We start from the raw sequence: 13,010 nt of genomic DNA on the forward strand, positions 1-13,010 counted from the left end.
GCTAAGCCTCAGTTTCATCAAAAGTGCTCTGTCCCTCCTCCAGGGATAAAGCTTTCCTTCTCTTTCCCCAGATGCAGTGGGTATCCAACGGCATTCTCAACCAACGGCCTTGAGGCCCTTTTCCCTGAAGATTAAATCTTTTTAGGTGAGATGGGAATTGAGGCTGAATGGAGTTGATTCCTCCAGCTGCAACGGCATTTCACCGGTGTCCGTAGACCATGTCCGCCCCCTGTAGAATAAAGCCTTTTTCTCCTTAAGGGATAAGGATCTGACTGGAATTCTCAGTGATTCCTGAGCCAGCACTTCCAGCCTGCACCATGAATTTTCTCTGATCCTCCCTGTAAGAGCCAGGAGGGGTTCTTAGAGGAAATGTCTGCAAAAAGGTTTAACCCCTCTCCCCAGGAGCATCATACTCTCAAGCTAGTCCACACTAAGCCTCAAGCAATTTGCTAATTCTTCTAGGTTTATATTCTTTTCCATTTCTATAGTATCTGATGGCTTCTGTCCCTGGTAAGCAAATGCTCAGGTCCTGTGTCTCAAAAAAAGTGCCTGTCTCTCTCCAGAGTTTGAAATGGCTGTTTGCTCTGAAAACTCAGTTCTCTTTTACTTTCCAGTCTGTCCAGCTTTTTTCTTGTTGTAAGCACGGGAAGGACATCCTGCAGCTCTCTGTGTCTCTGAGCTGAAACTGGAAGCCCTATTCAACCATATTTGACCTACAAATGTCAATTCCATATGGTTTAACCTAACAGACCATGGCATAGTTTCTGGATAGTGCACCTTGTTTTGCTGCAGCCAAAGTCTAACTACAGATTTCCGGAAAAGATTGCTATGGGTTATTGTAAACACAATTCATTGAGAGTGAGATGATTCCCCCCATGACAGTGGTCCTCAAGCTTGAGCATGCATAAGAATCATCAGGAGGACTTCTTAAGACACAGATTGCTGGGTCCTTCTCCAGAGTTTCTAAATCAGAAGGTCTAGGTCAGGGCCCAAGAATTTCCATTTCTACCACTTCCTGGTTGGTGATGCTACTACTGCTTTTTTGGGGATCACACCCCAAGAACCCTATGGCATGTCTCAGAGGCTCAGGGCTCATCTACATGTCCTACTCATTCATCACTTTGAGGGCAAATGGTCAGCTCTGAGGGGCAGCGATTAGGTTCTCAGCTGACTTCAGAGAAGTGTCAGGAGTAAAGGATCAGGAAAATGCTCACCCTTGAATTCATTCTTTCTCCAGAGTGAAGCTAAGTAAAAAATAATGTTTTACGTCTTAAAACAGAGGTAGCCACGGTTTTCTAATAGTCGATGAAAGGCCTAGAGTTAATGGTGTACAGACCATGTGAATTTGTTCTAAGATCCATGGTGATGTAAGCACACTCCTTTGGGTCCAGGTGTTGGCTAAGACTCAGGTACAAGTTAAGCGCCTCAGGGCTTTCTTCATAACTGTTTTCTTATGTCATGAATCCCCCCGAATGCTACAGTTTTACGCTTAGAGTTTTAGTAAAGGTAAAACTACACTGCTCAAATTTACAGAATAAATTACATTTGGCATCAGTCACAATTACCAATTCATCTATTCAGTCAACAAACGTGTATCAAGTGCTTAGTATGCACCTGGCAATGTTTTAGGTGCTGGGGACATAGCAGTGAAGAAAATAAAGTCACTATCTCATGGCGGCTTCATTCTAGGGAGAGGAGACAGAAAACAGACAAGTAAGTAGGTGGTGTGTGTGTGCGTGTGTGTGCGTATGTGTGTGTGTGTGTGTGTGTGTGAATGAAACGGAAAGAAACAGAGTCTCCTATGGGACAGTCTGAGGGAAGAAAGAGGCTAAAGTTGCTCTTGTATTTAGCGGGTTAGGGATGGCCTCTGTGATGAGGTGACATTTGAGCAGTGACTAGCCAGAAGGAAGAGACCCAGACTTGATACCCATGGAGGTTTAGGCGACTACAACTTTAGTGGCGGATGGGTGGTTAGTCACTTTTGTATACTAACGTTAATTCAATTATCTTTATCATCAGGCAAAAACTATTCTTGCTAAAAATCTCAGGTAACTCACACTCCACTTCTAGGAATTGTCTTAAGGATAAATTGGAAATGTGGACATAGATTTATGCCGAAAGATGCTCATCATAGCTTTATAACATTAAAAAAAAAAATGGAATTAACCCAAAATGCCCTTCTTTCACTGACCTCCCCACACTCAAGGCTCACTTGGGCACTCCTGCTCTGCAGTTCCAAAGCCCCTGGACTTCCCTCTGTGGTCATGCTCTCTTCCTGTGGAAGACTTGCCTGCTTACCTGTCTATTTTCTCCCATTTGAGCTCCCTGAGGACAGGGTCTATGCTGCATTCAGCACCCATCACGCGGTCCAGCATAGCGTAAGCACTCAATACATGTTCCAGAAAAGACTGGTTAAATGCTCTGGCATATCTAGAGACAGAGTATTATGCAGCCATTACAAATCATGTTTTTGAAAAAAAAAGCAATGACAAAGAAATGATAATACTAAGTATAAAAACCAGACTATAAAACTATAGACACAGAATGACCTCCATTACAAGACTCCAAAATTATTAAAGGCTGCATCTGAATGACATTCGGACAATACCTGCCTTTCTATTTTTTTAAATTCAAAGCATTTCACGTCTCTTTTTATTCTCTAATAATCTCACTGCCCACACCATGCAGACATATTGGCCAGGAACTGCCCCTGCCCAACCACAAGAAGGCCAGAGGGTACAATCCTACCAGGTGCCTGTGGTGGAGATGTGGAAATATTAATCTGCCTTTCTCTTTATCATTTTTATTTTCTACTTTGGTTATAATAATAGCTTCATAATCAGAAAAAAAGTAAGTTAGTTAAAAATACTCAAGGTGACTGACTGGGCTCTACATTTGAACCTACAGTCATCCCTCTGGTCCTTTAAACCTTAGAGGATTCGTTGGTAGGATTCTTGTCAACAGGCCCCTCCTTAGCATGTGTTGTCCTCCATTACCTTGAAGGTTCTCATGCTCCGCTTGGCCTCCCCGTTTTGTCTTCCTCATCTCCCCCTGCCAGATTCTCAGCACTAGATGTGTCCCTTTATAACTGGGGCATTTATCCTTCCAGGCCTGAAGTTCCCTCTGAGACTTCTCTCTCTTCATTCCAGATTCACTTCCTCCAAGGAGACTGCCCTGATTGAGAACAAATAAGAACGTTTCACGAGAGCCTCCTGGGGCCAAGGCAGGGGGGCAGGTGGGTATTTCATACAAGGGTCCCAGTTCATCTACCTCCTGTCAGCATTCAACAGCAGAGCTTCAGCCCCAGGCAAGTTCCTGGTCCTCTCAGATTAGGCCCCAAACTAAGAAACCCTCATGAAGCTTGAAGAGAATCCTCTCCCTTTCTCCTAAGACATCTCTGTTTTTCTCCTGGGGAATAACCTTGGAAATGCTATTGACTTCTTTGTGGTTTTTCTTTTTAGCTTTAAAAATTGGTTTGAAAACCCTTTAAAACTCTTAAAAAAAAATTAACAAATAATGAAGTTTTGCATTTGTGTGTGCGTATGTGTGTGTGTGTGTGTGTGTGTGAATGAAACGGAAAGAAACAGAGTCTCCTATGGGACAGTCTGAGGGAAGAAAGAGGCTAAAGTTGCTCTTGTATTTAGCGGGTTAGGGATGGCCTCTGTGATGAGGTGACATTTGAGCAGTGACTAGCCAGAAGGAAGAGACCCAGACTTGATACCCATGGAGGTTTAGGCGACTACAACTTTAGTGGCGGATGGGTGGTTAGTCACTTTTGTATACTAACGTTAATTCAATTATCTTTATCATCAGGCAAAAACTATTCTTGCTAAAAATCTCAGGTAACTCACACTCCACTTCTAGGAATTGTCTTAAGGATAAATTGGAAATGTGGACATAGATTTATGCCGAAAGATGCTCATCATAGCTTTATAACATTAAAAAAAAAAATGGAATTAACCCAAAATGCCCTTCTTTCACTGACCTCCCCACACTCAAGGCTCACTTGGGCACTCCTGCTCTGCAGTTCCAAAGCCCCTGGACTTCCCTCTGTGGTCATGCTCTCTTCCTGTGGAAGACTTGCCTGCTTACCTGTCTATTTTCTCCCATTTGAGCTCCCTGAGGACAGGGTCTATGCTGCATTCAGCACCCATCACGCGGTCCAGCATAGCGTAAGCACTCAATACATGTTCCAGAAAAGACTGGTTAAATGCTCTGGCATATCTAGAGACAGAGTATTATGCAGCCATTACAAATCATGTTTTTGAAAAAAAAAGCAATGACAAAGAAATGATAATACTAAGTATAAAAACCAGACTATAAAACGATAGACACAGAATGACCTCCATTACAAGACTCCAAAATTATTAAAGGCTGCATCTGAATGACATTCGGACAATACCTGCCTTTCTATTTTTTTAAATTCAAAGCATTTCACGTCTCTTTTTATTCTCTAATAATCTCACTGCCCACACCATGCAGACATATTGGCCAGGAACTGCCCCTGCCCAACCACAAGAAGGCCAGAGGGTACAATCCTACCAGGTGCCTGTGGTGGAGATGTGGAAATATTAATCTGCCTTTCTCTTTATCATTTTTATTTTCTACTTTGGTTATAATAATAGCTTCATAATCAGAAAAAAAGTAAGTTAGTTAAAAATACTCAAGGTGACTGACTGGGCTCTACATTTGAACCTACAGTCATCCCTCTGGTCCTTTAAACCTTAGAGGATTCGTTGGTAGGATTCTTGTCAACAGGCCCCTCCTTAGCATGTGTTGTCCTCCATTACCTTGAAGGTTCTCATGCTCCGCTTGGCCTCCCCGTTTTGTCTTCCTCATCTCCCCCTGCCAGATTCTCAGCACTAGATGTGTCCCTTTATAACTGGGGCATTTATCCTTCCAGGCCTGAAGTTCCCTCTGAGACTTCTCTCTCTTCATTCCAGATTCACTTCCTCCAAGGAGACTGCCCTGATTGAGAACAAATAAGAACGTTTCACGAGAGCCTCCTGGGGCCAAGGCAGGGGGGCAGGTGGGTATTTCATACAAGGGTCCCAGTTCATCTACCTCCTGTCAGCATTCAACAGCAGAGCTTCAGCCCCAGGCAAGTTCCTGGTCCTCTCAGATTAGGCCCCAAACTAAGAAACCCTCATGAAGCTTGAAGAGAATCCTCTCCCTTTCTCCTAAGACATCTCTGTTTTTCTCCTGGGGAATAACCTTGGAAATGCTATTGACTTCTTTGTGGTTTTTCTTTTTAGCTTTAAAAATTGGTTTGAAAACCCTTTAAAACTCTTAAAAAAAAATTAACAAATAATGAAGTTTTGCATTTCCAGGGCACTTTCTCATCAAAGCGCTCAAAGTTTGCCAACAAATCTTGGTTTCTTGGAGAACTAGTCATATTCCATAGGGGTGAGAGAGAAGGGAAGCATTCACGACTTAAATGACATTGTTTATCTGTATAACTTAATTAAACGTGTTGCCATTTAAAGAGAACTGCCCCATGAAGCTGGTTCTCCAGGAACTCTGCTCTTCTTTTTTAGTCAGTTTTTTTCCCCTCTATTTTTTCCTTAGAAAATTCCAGCTTCAAACTACTAGGTTACCTTGTTCTATTGTTTGGTTCAAATACTTTTATCACCTATTGCTCCAACAAGAAAAAAAGAATAGCCCATTTTACTGTGAAACCTGGATTCACAAATACGATTAGCACACACTTTCATTTATGGAAAGAGGCTGCCCTCACAGCCACTCCAATTTGGGGTCACTTAAAAAGGCATGAAATAAAACTACCTCTTAGGAATCTGCATCTGCTTCGTGGATTCTCCTTGGCGTCTGCTCCATGTGTTGGGAAACCCTAGGGACAGAACTAGGAATGACAGCAAAGGTTCATCGCCTTAAGAGACATGACCCCTCTCTGTCCTTACATCAGTGACAAACATTTAAATCTGGCCGGGAAAGAGTTTTCTCTGCCTAGGTCATTGTGTTTCCTCATTAGAGCCAGTTTTGGGAACGGCATCTTCTTCCCCTGGCTTGGGTCAAAAGCACCAAGCCTTCCCTCTGTTGGACACTGCAATCAGCCATGCTGAGCACCTATCACCCACACACGCGCTGCTTTGTTACAGTTTGCATTTGTACAAAACCAGAGAGAAAAGCTTTTGACCAAACCCTCTTGGTGCTAAAACATCTTGACGTTAATTTGTGCTAAAATAACTAGAGGACTAAAACCTAATCTAATACAAAAAAAAAAAAAAAAAAAAAGAGACCATGATGACCTCAGGTTACAATACAAAGACCTTTGTGGGACCTGGGGATTATTTTTATACAGACCATGGCAACTGTAAGCAATAAACTACACACCCTGTGGTTTTCCCATCAAGGAGCTGGTTACGAAAGGAAATAAAAGCCTGCTATTAGTAACCAAAGACACACACGTGATGATAGATACAGGCTGTCTTTATGGGAGAAACAAATCATGTGCTTGAGTATGCTGTCTAGAGGGCTGTGGATGAATAAAAATGGCTTTACACAATTATTTGAATAATAATTTAATGATCTTTACACTAAAAAAGAATTTAGACCTAACTAGAATTTTCTGCTTAAATATGAATGTAAAAGTGAACAACTTAAAAATGGAATTCACAGCTACAGATTTTACTGGATTATTTCTCTTCACTTGGGAAAGACGAGAAGGGGGGCACTATATTCCATGTCTTCTGAAGACATTAAGACATTTCTCTGAAAGTAACCGAATTGTGGAAAATGGAGGAAAATGACTTTAATTCCAAGATATCATTCCTCTTGGACCATGACAACTTTGAATAAAAATATTTCCACAAAACTTCATTTTAATCATCTTCTTTACAAAGCACAATACTTAAGACTTTTCTAAATACAACTTTAGAAAATGAAGCAAAAAAATAATCTCCACAGATGCTGGTCGAGTCCATGCTGGATGCAAAAGAATTTTTTCAAAAGTGATACTTCCAAGCTGTTCAATATTCTTCACAGGCCCATTTTGTAAAGAGTAAAGATGGTGGCTGTTCGGGCAGTGGCTCATCCAGTTCCATGACTGTAGAACCCTCTTGCTGGTTAGCCCATAGGGCAGTAATGAAGCTGGATATGCCAACTTCTCCTTCTAGAATTGCTTCTCCCTCTCCTGATACAAAGAAAGCCAATGGTTCTATTTTTCAGGTCACCAGTGCCCCACGAGGGCACTCCAACCTCTCATTTATTCACAATCTTTCTCTGTATACACATTATATAAAACTATAGCATTAGGGATTTTCCTGATGAGTAAATGAGAAATCCAAATGTCAAAGAATCCAATCCTCATTCATATATTCGGTGGTGGGAAATCTCTAAAGGCTTCAAGTTCAACATAGAAATGCCTATAAGAGTCAAGGGGTATAGGAATGTTTTATGTTGCCCTTGGAAACTTGGCGCTCCTGGCCCCAAGCACACTGAGGGCAAGGCTGCTGGAAAGGCAGTATGTCCAGATATGAGAGTGAAGGGTGTGAGGCTTCTTTCTTTACACACTCCCTTCCCTTAAGTGTGCCATCACCCTGGAACCGCACCTGGAAGACCAGGATGTCCGGGGCTCTGTAAATACTCTGGAGGAAATAGCGGCCTCCGGCAACAAGGTTGAATAAGTAGGTGAGAGGAAGGCGGGGAAAGGGAGAGAGGCAGAGACATTCATTTGTAATCCTTTCGATGATCAAGAACGTGTGATGATTTTTTTTTTTTTGCATCCTTCCTTCAGTGTTATCAATTCTCATTCTTTGTGGTTGTACAAATCTACTCATATTTAGTAGTTTCGCTCTAAAACTCAGGGAATGGACAAAGCAGCTTTTTAGAAACACATAAAACACCTTCAGGGGCCATGAAGGGACCACCCTGCCACCCCCCAATCCCCAAAGTATCTTGCAATACAGTATGCTCCCCTTATTTTCTGCTAAGGATGAGAAAACAGTTACATTAGTCTAAAGCTGAACTCTTCATTGGCTACAAAGATAAAGCGGACAAGCAAACACCAGTTTCCTTGGGTCGGAAAAAGCAATTCCATAAATGCAAGAGAGATCCAATGGCTACGCTTCAACAAGCGCCTCCCCCCTTTCTCTTGGACCTGAGGAAGGGGTTACAAGAGAGCAAGGCAGATGAGATCATGTGAGTACAGTTTCAACAAGAGCACACACGGATAACCTAGTGCAGGAAATAATACAACTCCCCCCCCGCCTTTGTTTTCATTTGCATTTTACTTTTATTTATTTTTGCTTTAATAATGCATATTCCGTTCACTCAAAAGGTGCAAAGGACAGGAAGCAGGGGTTTAACTTGGCTGATGAAAAATCAAGCAGGGGTGACATTTCTAGTTCATGAACAACCTAAAACTAGGAGAACTTAAAAGTCACAGCTGGTACCAAAGAGCACGCCCAACTTCACAGCTGTCTCCTCTTAGGACCTTTGGTTAGGCGAGAGAAGCTTTGAAAACAGTGGCCTCTAGTAGACTTTGATAAGTGACTAAAAAAAATAAATGTTGTGTGTGTTTTTTAAATCATGGTAGCTGCATCACAAAAGCTCCAATCAAGAGGGTGGTAAAAAGAAGGCACAGATCATTGCAAATACCAGATTTTCTCTTTCTCTTTTTGTAAATATACCATCATATATAAGCTAAAATTTATCTTAGGGTGGTGGGGTTTGCTGGCAGGAGAAGGGACAGGTTGGACCTAAAATTGCATATGTAATAGACTCCTTGAGGGGGACACAGAGCGAGGCAGCTTTCCGCCTAAAGCAAAAGAATGGGATGCTCGCTCCGGACTATGTGTAATACAAACACTGGGGGAATCTGTGGCAAAACACGATTAAAAAAATCATAAAATTATAAAGCTTGTAAACGAAGACTCTAAAATTACATTTTATTAATGGAAAATATCATCAAAATAGTACCACTATGGACTAAACTGCCTGAGTTTTCGTTTCACGTGAGATCTCATAGTAAAAAAGCCTTTAGCACAATTTTCTCTGTTTAAGTCACAACCAGTGCCAGACCCAGGACTATACCATGGGGAAGAGTCTCCTCTTGGATGGAATTTGTGTTGTGCTATCAAGACTTTTGGGCTAATCTTTCAAACAGGGACATGTTGAGGCAATTTTTCATCTTTTGGCACAAGGTTATTTTGGCTGGGGTGGAAAATTTGAGTCTTGGACTTGGGATGAATAATGCGACATTTCATTTATCAAGTATTCATTTTGATTGAAGAGCTTTCTTTATGTCATTAACTTCCATCTATAAAGGAAAAACAAGAGCCGAACAAAATCACAATGAATTGGCTGGTTGGATTAAAGCTGAAAGATAAGCAACCTGGTTGATTGAAAGCAAATAATCAACCTGACAATTTGAAAGGGGAAATGGGTGAAATGACATCTGAATGAAGAGTTGATCATGATGCCAGAAATTGACATAAACCTAAAGAATAGGCACACCAACTCGAAGTGCTAGGAAAGGGTGGATGTTTGAATTCTCAGGCTACCAGTATCCAAAATCTGTCAAAAGCAACGATACAACAGTAATTCCAGTTTCTTGGCCAGAGGGTGGAGCAGGGTGTCCTGACACACTGGACCACTTGGCAGGTTTGGAAGGCAGCTGTGGTTGGGCCCAAGGGGGTGTCTATCAGCACCCGCAAAGTGATGACAAGCAGTTACCTATCCTTTACGCACCATGGATCCCAGTCACCACCAAGGGCACCAACTGCATGAGAGCTGAACGCCTACCATTTCCAACTCCTATATACTCTCTACCCTTTGGTAAAGGCTGAGTTAGATCAGAGAGAGGCTAGAGAGAGGGTGACAGAGCTCTGATGCCCTGCAGGACTGACACAGCTGTCAGGGAGAAGTAAAGAGATAAAGAGCAAGTGCCAAGTGTGGCCGGCTGTGGGCCTTGGGGTCCCAATGGCAGCATGACAGAAGCGCCAACGGGGTCCCCCCGGCGCCATATGCCCTCTGGCAGTTACGACAATGAGGCCTCTGAAAACTGAGGGGAACTTTTCACAGAGGAGATGTTTCAGATAAACTCCAAATGAGAAACCCAACTTGGGGCACATTTGCTAATGTCTCCCTTCCCCAAGACTTCCTGGATCCCAGGAGAGGATGTGAAGGGAGGCTATATAGTTCTAAGAAAATTCTCACAGGAAGCGCATCGAAATTGGTAGAGAAGTAACTATCATTTCTTTTCTTTTTTTAACACCTTTATTGGAGTATAATTGCTTTACAATGGTGTGTTAGTTTCTGCTTTATAACAAAGTGAATCAGCTATACTTATACATACATCCCCATACCTCCTTCCTCATTTATTTTCAAAATAAAGCCCGGACTCTGCTCCCACCCCCAACTGAGCCTCTCACGGGGCAACAGGACCCCAAGGGACCCACCTGCAACCGAAGCCGGATTTTCTTCTCTTCATCCAACTCTGACAGTAACTGCTTAATCTCTCGTCTGGAAAGCAAATGACAAAGTTAAACAAAAGCCCAGACTCCCCCAACAAGAGATATGAAGTCTCTTATCATTACAAAATCCATCTGATCCTTTTACAAAGAAAGTGTGGACAGAACATTACATTATATTTTCCTTGCACGGCTGTTGCTTAAAGCCTGTTGCAGATGGAAAGGCCATTATTTCTGGGCTCCCCAGATATGTAGCCATCAAATAGTAGGTCTGAAATGACCTTTGAAATCCCTTAGTGCAAGTTTCTCCTAAAAGAAGATGGGGAAACTGAGGCCCAGAGAGGTGGCCTGACTTGCCCAATGACGACACTCCAGGTATCCAGGCTCATATTCGGTCATCTTCCCTCTAACTAGTCCTTTATTACAGAATCACTGGTCTTTACATGGACTTACATAATAATATTCATTGCAGACATTTTTACCACTCGATATATATTTCTTTTATTTTCACAGAGTTTTACATTACTGAAAGGTTAGTGGCATGTTTTCAGAGATTCTCAAAAAATCACGCAAATAGTAACACCCGAAAACTTGGAGGTAAAAGAACTGAACTAACGATATGGTAATCATGTCATAGAGAAAGTAGACACGAGTTAGAACACACTGTCCAGTGCCCTTCCCAACAGTAAACAATGAGGTAGAACAAAACTAATCATCTTGCAAACTCAGGCTCTACACTTAGGACACTGCAACCATCCTAACTCTGGTCAGAGAGCTGTACTCCATTTTAGGGTATCAGACACTCCATTTTACGCATACGTTTTTATAAACTGGACTGGAAAATCAAAAAACAAACACTGCAGAACCAGCACAATAAACAAGGTAGACATTATGTAGCATTTGCTCACTTCAGATGAGCACCATGATGGTCCCTGTACTTGGGTCAGTGTCCCAGCAATGCTGTCAACACGTTGGGTTCTCTGACATTAACCACCTGTGCTGCGTTCCTGCATTTATTCAAGCACACGCTATGCCCCAGCAGTCCAGGTTGGGGAGTTAGCTGGGGAGGGAGGTGCGAAGAAAGTCACTAAGTCTTGAACTAGTAAAAAAGGGTACGTCTACGAGGAGGGAGGAAGATGGGGGAGTTGATGGAGAAGAGCCAGGACAGAAGCATGGAGGTGAGAACTGCATGTTTGGGGATGAGGGGAATCAGCACAGACTTGAGCCAAAGGCTGAAAGGAAAGTGACGTCAAGAGCTAAGGTGGGAGACTCGGGGGGACCCAGTGCTCCTGGGCATGAAGGCCAAGCTGAGGAAGGCTGTGAAGGGCAGGCCTTGGATAGGGGCCACTGTGATGTCTGATTCAAGAAGATGTTGGCTGGGGAAGGACAACTGCAGCCATCCATGCCCGGGTTCACAGTGGAGAGAGGAACAAAGGGGTGAAGTGGCCCCAAGGCACTGGCGATTCTGCACTCAAGACTCAGGCACAGGCCATTTCAGAAAAGTTCCGGGCACTTTTCAGAGCGAGGGCCCCAAGGGACGAAGCCCTGGATCCAGGAGTGTCTGACCCATCTTGTTCAGAAGGCTGAGAACCAGTGCTCTGGGATGTACTGGTGCTGTTGGGTCACCGTCCAGGCAGGGGACACCTGTCGCCTGGACTTGGATGGGGCCTTTGGGCACCCAAAGCTATACTGTGCTGGGTCAGATACGAGCTGGGGACTTGGAGGAGTTAGGGGCAGCCTGGCTGGCCCCTCAAGAGCCGCTCTAGTCCCACCCTGTGGTTCTGCATATTTATCTGATGAGCCTCTTCCAGGCAGGGGGTGAGTCCAAGAGGCCCTCAATTCATATGACACCTCCAGCCTGAGTGGAACAGAAGTGAATAGAGCCACAGTACTCAAAGTGAGTTCCATGGAAGCCTTGTCCTAGAATGTTCTAGGGAAAAAATGGACTCGTGATTTAGTATGCTTGGGAAACACTGCATACGTTACCCTCCATCTTCCCATGCACAGCGAAGGCTCTGAGCAGTCCTTCAGAGACGAAAGTAACTTCGTCTAACCCAATTATTCCCCAAAGTACACAAAACACTTCAGGGCCCTCCAGCTGCAGGCGTCCTCCCAAAGGTGTGACTGTGGGTCTGTGGCCCCATTGCCCGCCACTGCCCCGGGCACCTCCCGATGCGGGCGGCCAGGCACCAGGAATGCACTGACCTGCCGGGCCACTCCATGTGCCTGTGAACCTGCCCGTGCTGTGCCCTCTGCTGGGGTGCTCTGCTCTCGGCAATGCTAGGTCGCCTTTCGAAATCCTACTCAGGAAACACCTCGAGATGCCTCCCCCATTCCCTCCAAAAAGAGCCAACGGATCCCTAAACTCTCTGCGCCTCCGTTTATTCAGAGAAGTGCCTCCTGACGTCTAATCCTTTTACCATTATTTTTTTAACTGCACACAGCATCCTGGGTGATAGGTGTGTGATATTTATTTTGGCTTGCAGGTCCGTCTCCCCATCTAAGCGCCCCTTGAGGATCAGAGATGCGGAGCGCGTGTGTGCAGGCATGCACGGAGGCCGCTCGAGTCTCCTGTTGAGA

At 43.7% G+C, this 13,010-nt stretch overlaps 1 protein-coding gene across 9 annotated transcripts in view; it reads right to left on the reverse strand.

Annotated features, from left to right (window-relative positions):
- Positions 1–8,230: 8,230 nt before the first annotated feature.
- SH3KBP1 (SH3 domain containing kinase binding protein 1) overlaps positions 8,231–13,010 on the reverse strand; it is a 346,648-nt gene continuing 341,868 nt past the window's right edge. For all 9 annotated transcript variants that reach the window (XM_024115253.2, XM_028482479.2, XM_028482476.2 and 6 more), the window contains 2 exons: positions 10,419–10,482; positions 8,231–9,277 (listed from right to left, as the gene is read on the reverse strand). In XM_024115253.2, the coding sequence (XP_023971021.1) occupies positions 9,236–9,277; positions 10,419–10,482 (106 nt within the window). In that variant the 3' untranslated portion in view covers positions 8,231–9,235. The remainder of the gene's footprint in view (positions 9,278–10,418; positions 10,483–13,010) is intronic.

The sequence above is a fragment of the Physeter macrocephalus genome, chromosome 21 (genome assembly GCF_002837175.3).
Source record: "Physeter macrocephalus isolate SW-GA chromosome 21, ASM283717v5, whole genome shotgun sequence".
NCBI lineage: Eukaryota > Metazoa > Chordata > Mammalia > Artiodactyla > Physeteridae > Physeter > Physeter macrocephalus.